The following is a 23,114-nucleotide window of genomic DNA, read 5'->3' as shown; positions in this document are numbered from 1 at the left end:
AGAGTGGCACGTCTTGCTCTTCATTGTAATCTGAGGGATGATATAAATACTATACATGCCAGTCTCTCTTAGCTAAGAGTTGAGGAGAGACTGACTGTGTCACTTCTTTTCATAAAAAACATGTTCAATCCCAAATGGTTTGCATAGTCAATTTACACACAGCTCTGCCCCCCCCACTTATGCCACCAGGGGTCTTTTCACTGTCCCCAAATCCTGAACAAATTCAAGAAAGCGTACACTATTATATAGAGCCATTATTTCATTGAACTACATTCCATCTCGTATTACTCAAATGAACAGCAAACCTGGTTTAAAAATACAGATCAACACCTCATGGCACAACTCCTCTACTATTTGACCTAGATAGTTTGCGTGTCTGTATTGATATCTAGGCTACATGTGCCTTTTTTTACATGTATATTTTAATTGATGTAGTTCTGTCCTTGAGCTGTTCTTGTCTATTAATGTTCTGTATTAGGTCTTGTTTTGTGTGGACCCCAGGAAGAGTAGCTGCTGCTTTTGCAAAAGCAAATGGGGATCCTAAAAAAATGACCAATGACTGACTGGGTTGTGTGGTCGGTCGGTTTATGTTTCTATGGCCTGGCTCAGAAGCAGTGAGAGAGCGAGGGATAGGGGGAAAGTTCAGTGACCCAGTTTTCCCAGGATAAGCCTAGATTTTAATGCTGGCTGCCTGGGCTGAAAGAGGGAGCCAAACCCGCTGCCCGGGTTTGAACCCTATACGGAATGAGCTCAGACGCTGGGCATAATGGCTCTTAGTCCAATGGTGCCCAGAATCATAAGAGATGTAATAATTTAAGCCTTGGGAAGAGGGATGGGGAGACAAAGGAGCGAAGTGACAGGTAGCCTGGCGGTTAAGAGTGTTGGGCCAGTAACCGAAAGGTCGCTAGTTTGAAATCTACAAGCCAACTAGGTCATAAATCTGTCAGTGTGCCCTTGAGCAAGGCACTTAAACCTAATTGCTCCTGAATGCTGGTCTGGATATGTTGGTCTGTGTTTGCTAAATGACTAAAATGTTAATATAAATGGATTTTAATCCAATAATTTTGCTAGGCCTACTACTACATGCCTGTCCAGCTGACCGTAGGGTGGTGTCAACTTCTCTCCAGCCGACAGTAGGGTGGTGATGTCAACCTCTCAATGGGAATTCTATAATGGAGAGCCACAGTCCACACAGGGCTTGTATAACCTATAGGCCTTATGTGTGTCTGTGTCCTCAAGGGACAAATTAGCCACCAGGGACAGGCCTCTGATGTGCTGGAATATTAGGCCTATGTTTGCCACATAGCTACATATTTGATTAAAGATGACCCACAGACTAAAGTTAATTTCTGTGTTTTCACTCTGCCTTCACTAGAGGGGTGCTTGTCCCTCCTGGTGTAAAGCTGGGAAGTGGGAGCCAATCTATGGAGATTTCTACTGAAATATTGTAAATATATGTTGTGAGTCACAAACAAAGGAGGTGTTGTAAAAATACAGAATACAACTTTCAAATAATCACTGTCTGTAAATATGATCATATACTCTGAACAAAAATATAAATGCAACATATCAAGTTTTGGTCCCATATTTCATGATCTGAAATAAAGATCTCAGATATTTTCCATGCGCACCAAAAGCTTATTTCTCACATTTTTAGAGAATGATGAAACTGTTGGTTTGCACAACTGAAGAATGTCTGCAGAAACCGTCTAAGGGAAGCTCATCTGCGTGCTCGTCGTCCTCACCAGGGTCTTGACCTGACTGCAATTCGGTATTTTAACCGACTTCAGTGGGCAAATGCTCACCTTCAATGGCCACTGGTACGCTATGCTCTTCACGGTTGAATCCCGGTTTCAACTGTATCGGGCAGACGGCCTGTATGGCTTTGTGTGGGCAAGCGGTTTGCTGATGTCAGCGTTGTGAACAGAGTGCCCCATGGTGGTGGGGTTATGGTATGGGCAGGCGTAAGCTACGGACAACGAAGACAACTACATTTTATTGATGGCAAATTGAATGTACAGCGATACCATGACGAGATCCTGAGGCCCATTGTCATGCCATTCATCCTCCTCCATCATCACGTTTCAGCCTGATAATGTACGCCGCCATGTCGCAAGGATAGTACACCATTCCTGGGAGCTGAACATGTCCCAGTTGTTCCATGGCCTGCATACTCACAGACATGTCCCAGATCTTCCATGGCCTGCATACTCACAGACATGTCCCAGATCTTCCATGGCCTGCATACTCACAGACATGTCCCAGATCTTCCATGGCCTGCATACTCACCGACATGTCCCAGTTGTTCCATGGCCTGCATACTCACCGACATGTCTGAGATCTTCCATGGCCTGCATACTCACAGACATGTCCCAGATCTTCCATGGCCTGCATACTCACAGACATGTCCCAGATCTTCCATGGCCTGCATACTCACAGACATGTCCCAGATCTTCCATGGCCTGCATACTCACAGACATGTCCCAGATCTTCCATGGCCTGCATACTCACAGACATGTCCCAGATCTTCCATGGCCTGCATACTCACCGACATGTCCCAGATCTTCCATGGCCTGCATACTCAGACATGTCCCAGATCTTCCATGGCCTGCATACTCACCGACATGTCACCATTGAGCATGTTTTGGATGCTCTGTATTGACGTGTACGACAGGGTGCTCCAGTTCCCGCCAATATCCAACAACTTCGCACAGCCATTGCAGAGGAGTGGGACAGCATTCCACAGGCCACAATCAACAGCCTGATCAACTCTATGTGAAGGAGATGTGTCGTGCTGCATGAGGCAAATGGTGGTCACACCAGATAAAGACTGTTCACATTTTTGTTTATTTTTATTTTTATAAATATCCATGCCCCTACTTTTTTTTAAAGGTGTCTGTGACCACCAGAGGCATATCTGTTTTCCCAGCAATGTGAAATCCATTGATTATGGCCTAATGAATTTATTTAAATTGACTGATTTCCTTATGAACAGCAACTCAGTAAAATCTTTATAATTGTAGTGTTTTATAATTTTGTTCAGTGTAGTTTCACAACCATATGTCATGATCCAAAAGTGAATGAGTCATAATTTAACAAAAACAAATGATTAGCTAATAAATGCAAGACAGGTTTTTTTTCTGGATTAACACAGCATATTTTACAAACATATTTCTTACTCTGCAAACACAAGTGATCAAATATGTTTTTGTGAGTATGACAACATTTGTGACTTCACAGATTACATTTGTGACCTGTGTCATATATATTTGTGACTTGCATTACATTTGTGAGTTGACTCCCATTTGTGTGGCCTCACATATGTTTTACTGATCAGTTTGTGACAATTTAATATACGGAATCCAGATTAGGAAATCCTCAATTCTCATAGAAATAAGATAAAAATGAATATTGTAATTTACTTTTAGAAATGCATCTGTTTGTTGTCCTAGCTTCCTTTCCTCCTTTCCTATAATAATTTCCTCCTTTCCTAGCTTGCTTTCCTTTCTCCCTTTTTACTCTCTTGCTTTCCTAGCTCTTTTCTCCTATCCTTTTCTAATTATTTCCTTTTCTTGCTCCCTTTCCTTCACTAGCTTCCTTTTCTATATCCCTTTCCTAATTTCCTAGCTTTCTTTCCTCTTTTCCTTTTATAATAGCCATTTCTCCCTTTTCCTTGCTGTCCTCCCCTCATTTTATTTTTTAGCTCCCTTTCTGCCTATCCTTTCCTAGCTTCCTTTCTTCCTTTCCTAACTTCCTTTTCTGTCTTTCCCATCTACAATTCCTCCTTCCCTAGCTTCCTTTTCTAGATCCTTTCTTATTTTCCTAGCTTTCTTTCCACATTCCCTTGTTCCCTTTCCCTAATGTCCTGTACTCTTTTTCTTTCCTCCTTTCTTGGCTTCCTTTCCCATCTTCTATTCCTTTTTTTCTGTCCTTTGACAGCTCTTTGGTCTTGGCCATAGTGGAGTTTGGAGTGTGACTGTTTGAGGTTGTGGACAGGTGTCTTTTATACTGATAACAAGTTCAAACAGGTGCCATTAATACAGGTAACGAGTGGAGGACAGAGGAGCCTCTTAAAGAATAAGTTACAGGTCTGTGATAGCCAGAAATCTTGCTTGTTTGTAGGTGACCAAATACTTACTTTCCACAATAATTTGCAAATAAATTAATTAAAAATCCTACAATGTGATTTTCTGGATTTTTTTGCCTTCTCATTTTGTCTGTCATAGTTGAAGTGTACCTATGATGAAAATTACAGGCCTCTCTCATCTTTTTAAGTGGGAGAACTTGCACAATTGGTGGCTGACTAAATACTTTTTTGCCCCACTGTACATACATGCATGCATGTATACATAGCATTTGCATAGCATTTGAAGAGACAATAGAACCTTTAAGTTAGAATACAAGTAAAACACATTTCACGTTTACTTTTAGGAGATACTCGAAGAGTTGATTAAGTGGACACTCAAACAGAGTGAAGTGGCAATTGTAAGGTATGGGTGACTGTATCATTCAGTCCTGGCCTGTGGAATAGAGAGCATGTGTGTACTACGGGTGACCTGCCTTAAACTTGTCCTTGGCAGGCAGGTTAACAGTCTCTGAAGGGGGACTTGGGACACTGCGAAGTCCAGCCATAGGTTATTTTTGCTCATGAAGTGAGGGCAACGATCAGTGTAGTGCACCCATTATCCTTGTATCCAGGTTATGCCGTGCCATGGAAGATTTGGCAAGCACACTTCTGGATGCTCTCAAGCTGGCCACCAATTATTGATTGATTTATTTTGCTGTGGCCCTCCTCCAGATAACACTAGTCTGTTGTAAGTCCTTACCCCCAATCCATCTTCTTAATGCTGAGTGCCAAGCAGAGGGGCATCAGGTCACATTTTGTAGTCAGGGATCAAACCTCCAGCCTTCCAATCTCAGGGTGTCCTTACCCCCAATCCATCTTCTTAATGCTGAGTGCCATCTGTGGAGTCAAATGTCATATTCACAAACATATTTGACCACTTGTGTTTGCAAAGTAGGAAATATGTTTGTAAAATGTGCTGTCTTAAACAGAAAAAACCTTTCTTGCATTTATTTTTTGTTAATGAGGACTCATTTACTTTTGGATATTGACATATGTTTATAAAACTATAATGAACAAAATATAAATGCAACAATTTAAAAGATTTTATTGAGTGACAATTCATATTAAGAAATCAGTCTATTTAAAGAAATTCAATAGGCCCTAATCTATGGATTTCACATGACTGGGCAGGGAGGCAGCCATGGGAGGGCAAAGGTCTACCCACTTGGCAGCCAGGCCCACCCACTGGGACCCAGCCATCCAGAATGAGTTTTTCCCCACAAAAGGGCTTTGTTACAGGCAGAAATACTTCTCAGCACCCTCATCCAGAAGCTGGTTGTGGAGGTCCTGGGCTGGCGTGCTTACATGTGGTCTGTGGTTGTGAGGCCGGTTGGGCGTACTGCCAAATTCTCTTAAATGAAGTTGTAGGCGGCTTATGGTAGAGAAATTAACATTAAATTATCTGGCAACTGCTCTGGTGGACAATCCTGCAGTCAGCATGCTCCCTCAACTTGAGACATCTGTGGCATTGTGTTTGACAACTGCACATTTTATTAGCCTTTTATTTTCCCCAGCACAAGGTGAACCTGTGTAATGATTATGCTGTTTAATCAGCTTCTTAATATGCCACACCTGTCAGGTGGATGGATTGTCTTGGCAAAGGAGAAATGCTCACTAACAGGGATGTGAACAACATTTGAGAGAATTAAGCTTTTTGTGCTTTTCTGGGATCTTTTATTTCAGCCCATGAAACATGGGACCAACACTTGACATGTTGTGTTTATATTTTTGTTCAGTGTACATAACTTTGTCATAACATGTGAGCTTGCATGGATATATCAAATTTGTCATTCATGCTCATGGGATCTATAGATTTAGGTCTAGGCTGTCGGTTAGCTAGCCTGCCAACATGGGCCTCCTCTTTAGCCTCTGTCAGTTCTCTGGCTGTCCAGCTAGGACTAGACCTACGCTGTAACCCACACACAGCTCACTCTGCCTGGAGTGTGCGCCTGATGCTTTCTTTCCTTCACTCCTATTCCATATTGTAAGTAGATGGTTTTCCATGCACAAAGTTCCTAGTTTTCCATGTACCGCATCCCTGCTTTTCCACACATTGTGCTCCTTTTTTCCATACCATGATGTCCCTGTTCTCCACAGGCCTCATGAATATTGCACCTCATATATTGCAATATTGCACCTCATGAATACTGCAGTCCTGGAGCTGGTCCCCAATCGCAGCTAGTCCGTTGTAACGCTCTCCTGCCACCTCCTATATTTAGAATAGACCCCACTGCTGAGGAAGGACATATGGTCTTCTGTAGCCTACATCAGTGTTCTGTGTGTCTAGAGCCCTCTATCTCCGCATCAGTGACCATGTTTACATGCACACCAATATCCCGTTATAATTCGGGATGCTCAAGCATTCTGTTTTTGAGTTAACTCATATAAACATCATATCCCATTTTACAATAACCTGAAAAAGTTTGTATCCCGCTTATGAGAAACCCGGATAAGATGCCTGGGATATGCTGATCTTAGACCAATACTGTGGCATGTAAACATCTTATCCCGTTGACTGATGCTTTTCAAATCAACGCCGAATACAACAGGTGTAGTAGACCTTACCGTGAAATGCTTACAAGCCCTAAATCAACAATGCAGTTCAAGAGTTAAGAAAACATTTACTAAATAAACTAAAGTAAAAAGCAACAATAAAATAACAATAATGAGGCTATATACAGGGGGTACCGGTACCGAGTCAATGTGTGGGGGTACAGATGAGAGGTAATTTGTAGGTAGGGGTAAAGGTAGGGGTGAAGTGACTATGCATAGATAATAAACAGCGAGTAGCAGCAGTGCAAAAACAACGGGGGTGTTGTCAATGTAATAGTACAGTGGCTCTTTGATGAATTGTTCAGCAGTCTTATAGCTTGGGGGTAGAAGCTGTTAAGGAGCCTTCTGGACCTAGACTTGGCGCTCCGGTACCACTTGCCGTGCGGTAGCAGGGAAAAGTCTGACTTGGGTGACTGGAGTCTTTGACCATTTTTTGAGCTTTCCTCTGACTTTCATGGGTATTTTTGCATATCACACTCCCTGCGCAGTTCAATCCACCATAATAATTCAATTTATTTTGCTGATACTCTATAGTTCGATACACGCAGAATCTCTTCTGTCATAACTTGCTGCCCTAGAAGACTAAAGTAGTGCTCACCAGAAAGTCTCACATTCTATTTCAAAACAGTGGAAAGATGAATCCCTTCAAAATGTCATCGGTGTGACTGGTTTTAAGGAAATGAAAAGCTGAGAGAACTATGAAACACGTTTCTGATAAGACTTCAGTTTGTCTTAGGTGCATATTTTATTCCATTTTAATTAGGAAAATGATATTTATTCATGGCTACATTCAGGGATACTCGTGAGTGGGATATCAAAAGTACATGTAAACAGCTTATCCCGAATAAGACCTTAAGCAGAATATGAGCTACTATCTGGAATACTGTGCGCATGTAAACCTGGTCAATGATATGTGGCCTAGAGTAGACCTAGCTTGCTGTTTGGCCACCGTCTGAGTCGACTGAGGTGAGGTTCTCTCATGATAGAAGATGGCGTCTAACCATTGATTATACAGATGACGTATTATGTCCTTGGGACCATTTACACTTGTCGTGAGTCATCAGGCACTTGTCAGTCCCTTGTCTGCTGAAGTACTTCTTTCTTTCCTATTTGTCTTTGTTTTTCTCATTCTGCCTTGTCCTCTGTCTGTTTCTCTCTCTCTCTAGGCTCTCTCTCTCTCTCTCTCTCTCTCTCTCTCTCTCTCTCTCTAGTCTCTCTCTCTCTCTCTTATGCCTCTCTCTCTTTATGCCTCTCTCTCTAGGCCCCTCTTGCTCTCTCTCTCTCTAGGCCTCTCTCTCTAGGCCTCTCTCTCTCTCTAGGCCCCTTTCTCTCTCTCTCTCTCTAGGCCCCTCTCTCTCTCAATTCAATTCAATTCAAGGGCTTTATTGGCATGGGAAACATGTGTTAACATTGCCAAAGCAAGTGAGGTAGATAAAATATAAAGTGAATATATGAAGTGAAATAAACAATAAAAATTAACAGTAAACATTACACATACAGAAGTTTCAAAACAATAAAGACATTACAAATGTCATATTATACAGTGTTTTAACAATGTACAAATGGTGAAGGACACAAGATAAAAAAAAATAAGCATAAATATGGGTTGTATTTACAATGGTGTGTGTTCTTCACTGGTTGCCCTTTTCTCGTGGCAACAGGTCACAAATCTTGCTGCTGTGATGGCACACTGTGGAATTTCACCCAGTAGATATGGGAGTTTTTCAAAATTGGATTTGTTTTCGAATTCTTTGTGTATCTGTGTAATCTGAGGGAAATATGTTTCTCTAATATGGTCATACATTGGGCAGGAGGTTAGGAAGTGCAGCTCAGTTTCCACCTCATTTTGTGGGCAGTGTGCACATAGCCTGTCTTCTCTTGAGAGCCATGTCTGCCTACGGCGGCCTTTCTCAATAGCAAGGCTATGCTCACTGAGTCTGTACATAGTCAAAGCTTTCCTTAATTTTGGGTCAGTCACAGTGGTCAGGTATTCTGCCGCTGTGTACTCTCTGTGTAGGGCCAAATAGCATTCTAGTTTGCTCTGTTTTTTTGATAATTCTTTCCAATGTGTCAAGTAATTATCTTTTTGTTTTCTCATGATTTGGTTGGGTCTAATTGTGCTGCTGTCCTGGGGCTCTGTAGGGTGTGTTTTTGTTTGTGAACAGAGCCCCAGGACCAGCTTGCTTAGGGGACTCTTCTCCAGGTTCATCTCTCTGTAGGTGATGGCTTTGTTGTGGAAGGTTTGGGAATCGCTTCCTTTTAGGTGGTCTAGGCCTCTCTCTCTCTCTCTCTCTCTCTCTCTCTCTCTAGGCCCCTCTCTCTCTCTCTCTAGGCCCCTCTCTCTCTCTCTAGGCCCCTCTCTCTCTCTCTAGGCCCCTCTCTCTCTCTCTAGGCCCCTCTCTCTCTCTCTCTAGGCCTCTCTCTCTCTAGGCCCCTCTCTCTCTCTAGGCCCCTCTCTCTCTCTCTAGGCCCCCCCTCTCTCTAGGCCCCCGTCTCTCTCTCTAGGCCCCTCTCTCTCTCTCTCTCTCTCTCTCCTCTCTCTCTCTCTCTAGGCCCCTCTCTCTCTCTCTCTAGGCCTCTCTCTCTCTCTCTCTCTAGGCCTCTCTCTCTCTCTCTCTCTCTAGGCCCCTCTCTCTCTTTCTCTAGGCCCCTCTCTCTCTCACTCTCTCTCTAGGCCCCTCTCTCTCTCTCTCTCTCTCTAGGCCCCCTCCTCTCTCTCTCTCTCTCTCTCTCTCTAGGCCCCTCTCTCTCTCTCTCTCTCTCTAGGCCCCTCTCTCTCTCTCTCTCTCTCTCTCTCTCTCTCTCTCTCTCTCTCTCTCTCTAGGCCCCCCTCTCCTCTCTCTCTCTCTCTCTCTCTCTCTAGGCCCCTCTCTCTCTCTCTAGGCCCCCCCCTCTCTCTCTAGGCCCCTCTCTCTCTAGGCCCCTCTCTCTCTCTGGGCCCCTCTCTCTCTCTCTCTCTCTCTCTCTCTCTAGGCCCCTCTCTCTCTCTCTCTCTCTAGGTCCCTCTCTCTCTCTCTAGGCCCCCCCCCCCCCCTCTCTCTCTCTCTCTAGGCCCCCCTCTCTCTCTCTCTCTCTAGGCCCCTCTCTCTTTCTCTGGGCCCCTCTCTCTCTCTCTCTCTCTAGGCCCCCCCCTCTCTCTCTCTCTCTCTCTAGGCCCCCCTCTCTCTAGGCCCCTCTCTCTCTAGGCCCCCTCTCTCTCTCTCTCTCTAGGCCCCTCTCCCTCTCTCTCTCTCTAGGCCCCTCTCTCTCTCTCCCTAGGCCCCTCTCTCTCTCTCCCTAGGCCCCTCTCTCTCTCCCTAGGCCCCTCTCTCTCTCTCCCTAGGCCCCTCTCTCTCTCTCCCTAGGCCCCTCTCTCTCTCTCCCTAGGCCCCCTCTCTCTCTCTCTAGGCCCCTCTCTCTCTCTCTAGGCCCCTCTCTCTGTCTCTCTCTCTCTCTCTCTCGGCCCCTCTCCTCTCTGCTTCTCTTTCTGTCATTCCCTTTCTCACTGGTGACATCGGAACTGAAGCCTTTTAAGTCAGCCTGCCAACTATTCTGGGACGGTGGAGTTGTATAGGGCAGTGTTCGTATAGAGAAAAGGGCTTTGTTCATATTGCTCAGTGAGCCCTCAGTGTCTCAGTCTGAAATTGAGGGCTGGTGAAGCTAATAAGGCAGATGCTCCATGACTGGCTGTAGCTCAAAACAAGGGCCTGTATGGGAGGGTGTATATAATGTCACATGGCGTCTGTGGATGTCAATCTTCATCCTGTCTCCCACACGGTCTTATCTGCTCCTAGTAGACTGGGAGTTCTTTTTGGCTTCAGACTGGGTATTACCCATCTGTCTGGATGTTCCAGCTATAGAAGTTCTCTCCAGTTTGACATGGGCTATTCTGTCTGTGTAGTCTGGGAGGTCGATCTGTGCCCAGATGGGGTGTTCCATCCATAGAATTAGAATTGTGGGTCTGTGCCCAGACTTGTTGTTCCATCTGGCTCTAGTCTGAGCCCTGACTCGTGCGTACAGGTGTCTTTTCCAGAAGTGTCTCTCAGCGGTAGAGGCTTTAGGGTTTCAGTCATGAATATTAAATACTGGTGAGATGTAGCTTCTTACTGTACATCGTGGAGACCCAGATAATGTAATATTGAGAGGGACAGCCTGTCAACAACTCAGACTTTCATTTCTTGTAGATATTATATGATGTAGCCTACTCTGATCTCTTTAAATAAAATAAAAAGATTGAGAAATTTGCTCTGAGTTCCTTGGCTGGACAGCAACTGTGGGTGTACCAATGGGAGGGAGGGGGAGGCATGAATCAGCAAAGTCCATCAGTGCTTTTTCACTTCCAAAGTAAGTGCTCTGTAAAATAAATGGCTTATGTACCAAGATTTAAAGTAAATGACCAGTGCTGGCGTGGGTGATGGTGACGCCTCACTCAACTAAGGAGTTGATTCTGTCTGACTCCTGTCTGCAGTTTGTGCAGCCTCCTGTGAAAGCCAGAGCTCCGTGGAAGAGATGCATCCTTTTAAACGCAGCTTTTCGACCCAGCATTCTGAGACCACATTCATGCTTTTCATTTATTATTCCACCACTATTTCTCATCACTAGCCCACTAATACTGTGCATATTTCTAGAAACAGATCTTGCACAAGTCAGTGTCTTTTCCCTTGTCTGACAATGACCATTAGGCCGAGGTTATGTTAACTTTATTTATGGTTATAGTGGTCATTTAAGAACAAGAAGTAGTTGATCTATAATGAATAGCATAAATATGTGTTATTTGTAAGTGAAAATAGGGGTTTCTAGGAGTCCGGTCCCCGTGGTTGGTTGTTCCATTTCTAATCTCTCGTCTGGCCCAGATCTGAGCCATCGTGCTGTGAGCCCCACCTAGGGTGTGTGTGTGTGTGTGTGTGTGTGTGTGTGGCACAGTTTTTCACTGCATCCTCATTATGCTTATTTATAATGTTTTTGAAATCGTACTGCCATAAAATAAAAAGAAGTCTGTCACATATTATTTTCATTCATACTGGCAGTGTATCATACAATTATAATATAGCCTAGACGGTGGGTTTTGATCGTGCTGGTTCATTAAAACTGAAGTCGTTGATGTATCATCATGCAGTTCAGGCTTTGGCTTTGGCTTTGCAACTTACTTTTCTGTAATTAGTCCACTGATCAGTATTCCTGGGTGCTCAGGCTGTTCTCTCCTCTGCTGCTGGGAGATTGCCATGTATGCAGGATGCAAATTATATTTAAATGCTGCCCCCCAGTGTTCGTGCTGGCTGACCTCTGACCCTGCGATTGACTTGCTCAGTGTTCCCATGCGAGGTTAGCAGAACGCTGATAGGGTTTACTGCTTGCCCAATCACGCACTCGGTAATGAGTAGAGTGAAGTGAACACTGTTAAGGAGGAGTAATATGTACAGGAGTCCGCTTGCAGTGGAATCAGCTTCCAGTCCATGTGTGAGGTTTCATAAGACTTGATCTGGATACGTGCTGGCCTTCTGGAGCTATCCTGAGAGGATATGTACAACATCAGAGGATCAAGAGGGAAGGGGAGAGTGAGGAGATGAGGAGAGAGTGAGGAGACTGGTGGAGAGGGGAGAGTGAGGAGACTGGTGGAGAGGGGAGAGTGAGGAGACTGGTGGAGAGGGGAGAGTGAGGAGACTGGTGGAGAGGGGAGAGTGAGGAGACTGGTGGAGAGGGGAGAGTGAGGAGACTGGTGGAGAGGGGAGAGTGAGGAGACTGGTGGGGAGGGGAGAGTGAGGAGACTGGTGGAGTGAGGAGACTGGTGGAGAGGGGAGAGTGAGGAGACTGGTGGAGAGGGGGGAGTGAGGAGACTGGTGGGGAGGGGAGAGTGAGGAGACTGGTGGAGAGGGGAGAGTGAGGAGACTGGTGGAGAGGGGAGAGTGAGGAGACTGGTGGAGAGGGGAGAGTGAGGAGACTGGTGGAGAGGGGAGAGTGAGGAGACTGGTGGAGAGGGGAGAGTGAGGAGACTGGTGGGGAGGGGAGAGTGAGGAGACTGGTGGAGTGAGGGGAGAGTGGAGAGGGGAGAGTGGTGGTGGGGAGGGGAGAGTGAGGAGACTGGTGGGGAGGGGAGAGTGAGGAGACTGGTGGGGAGGGGAGAGTGAGGAGACTGGTGGTGGGGAGGGGAGAGTGAGGAGACTGGTGGTGGGGAGGGGAGAGTGAGGAGACTGGTGGTGGGGAGGGGAGAGTGAGGAGACTGGTGGTGGAGAGGGGAGAGTGAGGAGACTGGTGGTGGAGAGGGGAGAGTGAGGAGACTGGTGGTGGAGAGGGGAGAGTGAGGAGACTGGTGGTGGAGAGGGGAGAGTGAGGAGACTGGTGGTGGAGAGGGGAGAGTGAGGAGACTGGTGGTGGAGAGGGGAGAGTGAGGAGACTGGTGGTGGAGAGGGGAGAGTGAGGAGACTGGTGGTGGAGAGGGGAGAGTGAGGAGACTGGTGGTGGAGAGGGGAGAGTGAGGAGACTGGTGGTGGAGAGGGGAGAGTGAGGAGACTGGTGGTGGAGAGGGGAGAGTGAGGAGACTGGTGGTGGAGAGGGGAGAGTGAGGAGACTGGTGGTGGAGAGGGGAGAGTGAGGAGACTGGTGGTGGAGAGGGGAGAGTGAGGAGACTGGTGGTGGAGAGGGGAGAGTGAGGAGACTGGTGGTGGAGAGGGGAGAGTGAGGAGACTGGTGGTGGAGAGGGGAGAGTGAGGAGACTGGTGGTGGAGAGGGGAGAGTGAGGAGACTGGTGGGGAGGGGAGAGTGAGGAGACTGGTGGGGAGGGGAGAGTGAGGAGACTGGTGTGGGGAGGGGAGAGTGAGGAGACTGGTGGAGGAAGGGGAGAGTGAGGAGACTGGTGGAGTGAGGAGACTGGTGGGGGAAGGAGAGGGGAGAGTGAGGAGACTGGTGGGTGAAGGAGAGGGGAGAGTGAGGAGACTGGTGTGGGAAGGAGAGGGGAGAGTGAGGAGACTGGTGTGGGAAGGAGAGGGGAGAGTGAGGAGACTGGTGGGGGAAGGAGAGGGGAGAGTGAGGAGACTGGTGGGGGAAGGAGAGGGGAGAGTGAGGAGACTGGTGGGGGAAGGAGAGGGGAGAGTGAGGAGACTGGTGGGGGAAGGAGAGGGGAGAGTGAGGAGACTGATGGGGGGAAGTTAAAATGATTGAGTTTAGCTAGCTTGAGTGATGATGACAGAGCTTCTTCAGTATGGCACAATGATGTTTTAATGTTCAGATATATCATGTAGAATAGACATGGCTGTCTGACTTGTAGCCTACATCAGAGGAGTCAGCTCTATTCATGACTGTTATAGTTCAGTATGTGGTACCTTCCAGAATGTGACCTTGATGTTGGAGACTGACACATAAATGGACAATCAGTATCAGAGAGATGGAGAGGATGGGGTTTGAAATGTCAGAGCAGGAGACAGATAAAGGAGATGTTCAACGTATATTTCAGGGTTGATAGGATTGTTTTGTTTGTGTCCAATCTTAAATTCATTAGGCCTAAGCCAGGATATCAATTTTGCTCATCAAACTCTCACAAGATTTCAATCAACTCACTTTTTTAGACAGAATAGACAGACTGAGTTGGGTTTGAAAAGACTTTGACACAGAAAGTGAGTCATTTAGCCTGATGTGGTGTGTTGACGAGTTAGTCCTAGTCAAAGGGACTGTTTTGTGAACTGGCTTAGACCTGTGACATAAGAAGATGGATGAGTTCAAGTCAGTCTCCATGTTAGATTGTACTGAGTAAGAAAATGTTCCTTGAATTTCAGTCTCAAGGAATGCCAATGTTTTCAGTCCAAATCAAATGAAGTTGTATTGGTCACATACAGTGCCTTGCGAAAGTATTCGGCCCCCTTGAACTTTGCGACCTTTTGCCACATTTCAGGCTTCAAACATAAATATATAAAACTGTATTTTTTTGTGAAGAATCAACAACAAGTGGGACACAATCATGAAGTGGAACGACATTTATTGGATATTTCAAACTTTTTTAACAAATCAAAAACTGAAAAATTGGGCGTGCAAAATTATTCAGCCCCCTTAAGTTAATACTTTGTAGCGCCACCTTTTGCTGCGATTACAGCTGTAAGTCGCTTGGGGTATGTCTCTATCAGTTTTGCACATCGAGAGACTGAATTTTTTTCCCATTCCTCCTTGCAAAACAGCTCGAGCTCAGTGAGGTTGGATGGAGAGCATTTGTGAACAGCAGTTTTCAGTTCTTTCACACAGATTCTCGATTGGATTCAGGTCTGGACTGACTTGGCCATTCTAACACCTGGATATGTTTATTTTTGAACCATTCCATTGTAGATTTTGCTTTATGTTTTGGATCATTGTCTTGTTGGAAGACAAATCTCCGTCCCAGTCTCAGGTCTTTTGCAGACTCCATCAGGTTTTCTTCCAGAATGGTCCTGTATTTGGCTCCATCCATCTTCCCATCAATTTTAACCATCTTCCCTGTCCCTGCTGAAGAAAAGCAGGCCCAAACCATGATGCTGCCACCACCATGTTTGACAGTGGGGATGGTGTGTTCAGCTGTGTTGCTTTTACGCCAAACATAACGTTTTGCATTGTTGCCAAAAAGTTCAATTTTGGTTTCATCTGACCAGAGCACCTTCTTCCACATGTTTGGTGTATCTCCCAGGTGGCTTGTGGCAAACTTTAAACAACACTTTTTATGGATATCTTTAAGAAATGGCTTTCTTCTTGCCACTCTTCCATAAAGGCCAGATTTGTGCAATATACGACTGATTGTTGTCCTATGGTCAGAGTCTCCCACCTCAGCTGTAGATCTCTGCAGTTCATCCAGAGTGATCATGGGCCTCTTGGCTGCATCTCTGATCAGTCTTCTCCTTGTATGAGCTGAAAGTTTAGAGGGACGGCCAGGTCTTGGTAGATTTGCAGTGGTCTGATACTCCTTCCATTTCAATATTATCGCTTGCACAGTGCTCCTTGGGATGTTTAAAGCTTGGGAAATATTTTTGTATCCAAATCCGGCTTTAAACTTCTTCACAACAGTATCTCGGACCTGCCTGGTGTGTTCCTTGTTCTTCATGATGCTCTCTGCGCTTTTAACGGACCTCTGAGACTATCACAGTGCAGGCGCATTTATACGGAGACTTGATTACACACAGGTGGATTGTATTTATCATCATTAGTCATTTAGGTCAACATTGGATCATTCAGAGATCCCCACTGAACTTCTGGAGAGAGTTTGCTGCACTGAAAGTAAAGGGGCTGAATAATTTTGCACGCCCAATTTTTCAGTTTTTGATTTGTTAAAAAAGTTTGAAATATCCAATAAATGTCGTTCCACTTCATGATTGTGTCCCACTTGTTGTTGATTCTATAAAAAAAATACAGTTTTATATCTTTATGTTTGAAGCCTGAAATGTGGCAAAAGGTCGCAAAGTTCAAGGGGGCCGAATTATTTCGCAAGGCACTGTACATACACATGGTTAGCAGATGTTAATGCAAGTATAGTGAAATGCTTGTGCTTCTATTTCCAATAGTGCAGCAATATCTAACAAGTAATTTAACAATTCTACAACAACTACCTAATACACACATCGAAGTAAAGGAATGGAATAAGAATATATAAATATATGGATGAGCAGTCCGTTTCCATCGCCATGAGGGTTTATTTGTCATTCTCACGGTCTGATGGTAGGAATGCAATAAACTACTGTTTGAATTGTTAACTGCTCACAGATTAAAGGGATCTTTGTTTTCATTAGTCCACTGCTGATACAGTCGCAAAATGTTTTGCATGTCAGCAGTCAAGTTTTCAAGATATTGGACTTTCAAGATGCAAAGTGTTAACTGCCACTAGGGGTGTAACAGTATGTTTATTCTTACACAACCTTTCGGTATGGAGACCTCGGTTCGGTCCACGCTGTGAACCCGAATGAATAGATAAAAAATATATATATAAACTCAGCAAAAAAAAGGAAACATCCCCTTTTCAGGATCCTGTCTTTCAAAGATAATTTGTAAAAATCCAAATAACTTCACAGATCTTCATTGTAAAGGATTCAAACACTGTTTCCCATGTTTGTTCAATGAACCATAAACAATTAATAAACCTGTGGAACGGTCGTTAAGACACTAACAGATTAAAGACGGTAGTCAAATAAGGTCACAGTTCTGAAAACGTAGGACACTAAAGAGGCCTTTCTGTTGACTCTGAAAAACATCAAAAGAAAGATGCCCAGGGTCGTCCCTGCTCATCTGCATGAACATGCCTTGGGCATGCTGCAAGGAGGCATGAGGACTGCAGATGTGGCCAGGGCAATAAATTACAATGTCCGTACTGTGAGAAGCCTAAGACAGCGCTACAGGGAGACAGGACGGACAGCTGATTGTCCTCGCGGTGGCAGACCACGTGTAACAACACCTGCACAGGATACGTACACCCGAACATCACACCTGTGGGACAGGTACAGGGTTATAACAACAACGGCCCGAGTTACACCAGGAACGCACAATCCCTCCATCAGTGGTCAGACTGTCCGCAATAGGCTGAGAGAGGCTAGACTGAGGGCTTGTAGGCCTGTTGTTAAGCAGGTCCTCACCAGACATCACCGGCAACAACATCACCTATGGGCACAAACCCACCGTCGCTGGACCAGACAGGACTGGCAAAAAGTGCTCTTCACTGACGAGTCGCGGTTTTGTCTCACCAGGGGTGATGGTCAGATTTGCGTTTATCGTTGAAGGAATGAGTGTTACTCCGAGGCCCATACTCTGGAGCGGGATCGATTTGGAGGTGGAGGGTCCGTCATGGTCTGGGGCAGTGTGTCACAGCATCATCGGACTGAGTTTGTTGTCATTGCAGGCAGTCTCAACGCTGTGCGTTACAGGGAAGACATTCTCCTCCCTCATGTGGTACCCTTCCTGCAGGCTCATCCTGACATGACCCTCCAGCATGACAATGCCACCAGCCATACTGCTCGTTCTGTGCAGGATTTCCTGCAAGACAGGAATGTTAGTGTTCTGCCATGGCCAGCGAAGAGCCCGGATCTCAACACCATTGAGCACCTCTGGGACCTGTTGGACCAGAGGGTGAGGGCTAGGGCCATTCCCCCCTCAGAAACTTGCAGGTGCCTTGGTGGAAGAGTGGGGTAACATCTCACAGCAAGAACTGGCAAATCTGGTGCAGTCCAAGAGGAGGAGATGCACTGCAGTACTTAATGCAGCTGGTGGCCACACCAGATACTGACTGTTACTTTTGATTTTGACCCATTTTGATTTTGACTCCCTTTGTTCAGGGACACATTATTCCATTTCTGTTAGTCACATGTCACAGTTGTATTTTGTTATGTTCATACAAATATTTGCCCATGTTAAGTTTGCTGAAAATATAAGCAGTTTCCAGTGAGAAGATGTTTCTTTTGCGTGTGTGTGTGTTTCACACTAGGCCTATAGGCTATGTCTACGCTGTGTTGTAGGCCTGTGCCTCTTAGGTAAATCTGTGCTGGAAAAAAAAAATTCGGACTATTCTGTTAAAACAACTAGAGCCTTTGCGCACTTTGTAATAATTGCCGCATTTCAAGCTGTCTTTTTGTGAGGCACAACCAGGAACTAGTTCTTTACGATTGCGAATGGTGTCGTCGATTAACCAGAATTGGAATATCCTCAATCATTGTTTAAATCTCTAGACACAGCCTACAGGGAGGAGGTGAGGGCACTCAGAGTGTGGTGTCATGTCTCACTCAATGTCAACAAAACATAGGAAATGATCATGGACTTCAGGAAACAACAAAGGGTGCACCCCCCTATCCACATCGACGGGACAGCAGTGGAGAAGGTGGAAAGTTTTAAGTTCCTCTGCGTACACGTCATGGATAACTTGGAATGGTCCACCCACACAGACAGTCTGGTGAGGAAGACGCAACAGCGCCTCTTCAACCTCAGGAGGCTGAATAAATTTGGCTTGTCACCTAAAACCCTCACCAACTTTTACAGATGAGAACATCCTGTCGGGCTGTATCACCGCCTGGTACCGCAACTGCTCTGCACACAACCACAAGACTCTCCAGAGGGTGGTGCAGTCTGCACAACTCATCACTGGGGGCAAACTACCTGCCCTCCAGGACACCGACAGCACCCGATATTGCAGGAAGGCCAAAAATATCATCAAGGACAACAACCACCCGAGCCACTGCCTGTTCACCCCGCTATCATCCAGAAGGTGAGGTCAGTACAGGTGCATCAAAGCTTGGACCGAGAGACTGGAAAACAGTTTCTATGTCAAGGCCATCAGACTGTTAAACAGCCATCACTAACATAGAGAGGCTGCTGCCTACATACAGACTCTAAATCATTGGCCACTTTAATAAATGGATCACTAGTCACTTTAATAATGCCACTTTAGCCTCCCGATTGGTACAGGGGTCTAAGGCACTGCTTCGAAGTGCTAGCTGTGCCGCTAGAGATTCTGGGTTCGAGTCCTGGCTCTGTCGAGGGCCGCCTGCGACCAGGAGACCCATGGGGCGGCACACAATTGGCCCAGCGTTGTCCGGGTTAGGGGAGGCTTTGGCCGGCAGGCATGTTGTTGTCCCATCGCGCACCAGTGACTCCTGTGGCGGGCCGGTGCAGTGCACGCTGACACGGTCGCCAGATGTACGGTGTTTCCTCCGACACATTAGTGTGGCTGGTCAAGAAGCAGTGCGGCTTGGTTGTGTTGAGGACGCATGGCTCTCGACCTTCGCCTCTCCCGAATCCGTACGGGAGTTGCAGCGATGAGACAAGACTGTAACTATCAATTGGATACCACGGAATTGGGGGAAAAAATATAATAATACCAAAAAGATTATGCCACTTTAATAATGTTTACATATCTTGCATTCCTCATCTCATATGTATATACTGAATTCTATACCATCTATTGCATCTTGCCTATGCCACTCTGTCATTGCTCATCCATATAATTCTATGTATATATTCTTATTCCATTCCTTTACTTAGATATGTGTGTATTAGGTAGTTGTTGGGGAATTGTTAGATTACTTGTTAGATATTACTGCACTTTCGGAACTGGAGGCACAAGCTACACTTGTATTAACATCTGCTAACCATGTGTATGTGACCAATAACATTTAATTTGATTTAGTTTGGGAACATTCTGGCTTCCCAGTAGATTACAACGGCGATGGACAAAGTTGTGGATAAAACGTTAACAGTACGTCACCAAGCTCAAGCCTATGCAGCTGCCAACGACTCCAATATGTTGCACCATTTATGGCAGAGCAAGACTGAAACACAGAGACAAACAACACAACATTGCTTCCCTCTGTATTCAAGCAGCACTTGGCTGCTAATTTATAACCAAGCCAAATAAATTAGAAGAGTGATAGGTAGGCTGTGTTTTATATTTTATACTTTAGTTTATAGCTGCAGACATTACGAACTTCCCTCTTGCACCCATTTCAGCAAACCGGTAGTGCCAGCTCTATATAAGCAAACCAAAGCCCAGGTTTTAAATGAATTGGTCAATGCATCCTGTTTTGTGCTTAGTGACATCCCATCACATTACCCTGGAGTGGGAGATGTACGTACGGTGGTACAGACATGGCCCCTTTGAGAGTCACAAGTGCCATCTGGGCTGAAGGAGGCAGTGTCATGATGTGTTCATAACCAAGTGGGAATTTACCACATATGAAAAATCCTCTTGAATGGTAGTGATTACTAGTGGGGAATTCACCTATCATCCTGAGCACCCACTTCTCCAACATGGTGACCTCTGACTTCACCTGCTAAGTAAATGACCTCCAGAACAGCATTTACTGTAGTTAAATGCAACCACAAAACAGTCTTTATAAAAAGCAATCTATTAATGTGGTTTTTGAACTCAAATTTGTTTACAAGCATGATTGCTGTACTTTTTAATTTATGGTTGACACCACTTGTTGGCCATTAGCCAATCCCCGTTTCTCAACAAATTCTGACTTTACAACTGGTAAATTCCCACCTCCTACATGGTTACAAACGCAGCATCAGATTGGAACCTTGAGGCCCAACATACCAGTCCTGTCACAACAGACAATACCAGGAACATTGTGACTGGAATTTAATTTCCCCGCTGTACTGAAAAGTGAACCATGACCCCAAGAATCACAGTACGTACTGAACCGTGGGTTTGGTAAACCGTTACACACCTTCCGGCCACATCATCATAATGATGCACAATGTATTGTTTTTATGATCTTATTTGCTTTTCAAAGGTGAATCAGCCATCTTCAGTAATATCCATCAAATGTATTTGTTTGCAAATATTCCATCCATAACTTCCCATCCATAACTTCAGTACTATTATTATCATCACTTTGGATACATGTGTTAGCCTGTAAGGCCAGTTAGCATTTATTTTTAATTTTTTTAATTTAAGGGCGCTGTACTGCAGCACCAGCTGTGCCACCAGAGACCCTGGGTTCGTGCCCAGGCTCTGTCGTAACCGGCCGCGACCGGGAGGTCCGTGGGGCGACGCACAATTGCCAGTTAGCAGTTAAGCAATTTCTCCCCAATTTAGTAGTATCCAATTGTTTTTAGTAGCTACTACTTGTCTCATCGCTACAACTCCCGTACGGGTTCGGGAGAGACGAAGGTTGAAAGTCATGCGTCCTCCGATACACAACCCAACCAATCCGCACTGCTTCTTAACACAGCGCACATCCAACCCGGAAGCCAGCCGCACCAATGTGTCGGAGGAAACACCGTGCACCTGGCAACCTTGGTTAGCGCGCACTGTGCCCGGCCCGCCACAGGAGTCGCTGGTGCGCGATGAGACAAGGAAATCCATCCTAACCCGGACGACGCTAGGGCAATTGTGCGTCGCCCCACGGACCTCCCGGTCGCGGCCGGTTACGACAGAGCCTGGGCACGAACCCAGGGTCTCTGGTGGCACAGCTGGTGCTGCACAGCGCCCTTAACCACTGCGCCACCCGTGAGGCCATGCCAGTTAGCAGTTAAGCAATGTTATCCTACAGTAGCAGCCAACTGACTGTTCTAGCCTACACTCTCTCAGGCTTAAACACAGTGTTGGTCTGACAGAGGCCAGTCATCTCTAAACTCCAGTATGTTCCCTCCTACAGACAGCTGGCTAATAAATGCTCTCTCTCTCTCTCTCTCCTCCAGGCCCGTAATGTCAACACCGGGGAACTGGCTGCCATTAAAGTTATTAAGCTGGAACCTGGTAAACTCTTTTTTTTTCTCTCTACCATGTGTCATCACTGTTTCCCTCTCCCTCCTCCTCCTCCTTTCCTCCCCTTTGTCCCCTTTCCCTCCTCCTTTCTCTCCTCTCTTATCCCTCTCATCCACCATTTCCCAAGTTTTCTCCAGTCTTTTACAAACCCATTTTACACTAGGCAGTCTCTTGCCTTCTGTTGCAGACATAATCAAATGTTTATTTTGTTAATCGTCCTCTGTCCCCAACAGCTGAATCGAATTATCCCTTAGAAAGACAAGGCCGTGTCTGAATACCCATAATTGCATCCTAAATAGTAGGCCGACTGAGAATGTGAAAAAAATTAAGTTTAAAAGTATGTGACATTTCGAAAATCAAGTATTCTTTAAATGGCCGGATGTCATACTAATTTTGGCTTTCACAACAGCAGATCAATTAGATATGGGGATGTGGTACCGAAATCAACGCAGTCATGCAGGACGCAGTATGCAAAAATAGAATGTTTAATAGTATGTGACATTTTGGAAATGGAGTGGTTTAAATGCCAGGATGATATACTCATCTTTTCTGTAGGCTAGGCGACCTATTTAATGTATGGATCAAGCCATAGCAGTCATTCTGATCTCTTTCCCAGTGATCAGTGCTTTAGTTTATTATGTTGCTCTCCAGCGGTTCTGATTTTTTTTCCAAATCAAATCAAATGTATTTGTCACATACACATGGTTAGCAGATGTTAATGCGAGTGTAACGAAATGCTTGTGCTTCTAGTTCCAACAATGCAGTAATAACCAGCAAGTAATCTAACCTAACAATTCCAAAACTACTACCTTATACACACAAGTGTAAAGGGATAAAGAATATGTACATTAAGATATATGAATGAGTGATGGTACAGAACGGCATAGGCAAGATGTAGTAGATGGTATCGAGTACAGTATATACATATGAGATGAGTAATGTAGGGTATGTAAACAAAGTGGCATAGTTTAAAGTGGCTAGTGATACATGTATTACATAAAGATGCAGTAGATGATAGAGTACAGTATATACATATACATATGAGATGAATAATGTAGGGTATGTAAACATTATATTAAGTAGCATTGTTTAAATTGGCTAGTGATATATATTTTACATCAATTTCCATCGATTCCCATTATTAAAGAAGCTGGAGTTGAGTCAGTGTGTTGGCAGTAGCCACTCAATGTTAGTGTTGGCTGTTTAACAGTCTGATGGCCTTGAGATAGAAGCTGTTTTTCAGCTGAATTTGCGACG

At 45.2% G+C, this 23,114-nt stretch overlaps 1 protein-coding gene across 11 annotated transcripts in view; it reads left to right on the top strand.

Moving 5' to 3' along the window:
* The window catches only part of LOC139412890 (mitogen-activated protein kinase kinase kinase kinase 3-like), a 77,590-nt gene that overhangs the window by 10,978 nt on the left and 43,498 nt on the right, over positions 1-23,114 (top strand). For all 11 annotated transcript variants that reach the window (XM_071159784.1, XM_071159801.1, XM_071159811.1 and 8 more), the window contains exon 2: positions 21,791-21,848. In XM_071159784.1, the coding sequence (XP_071015885.1) occupies positions 21,791-21,848 (58 nt within the window). The remainder of the gene's footprint in view (positions 1-21,790; positions 21,849-23,114) is intronic.

This window comes from Oncorhynchus clarkii, chromosome 1 (assembly GCF_045791955.1).
Source record: "Oncorhynchus clarkii lewisi isolate Uvic-CL-2024 chromosome 1, UVic_Ocla_1.0, whole genome shotgun sequence".
NCBI lineage: Eukaryota > Metazoa > Chordata > Actinopteri > Salmoniformes > Salmonidae > Oncorhynchus > Oncorhynchus clarkii.
This window is presented reverse-complemented; position numbering and strand designations above follow the sequence as displayed.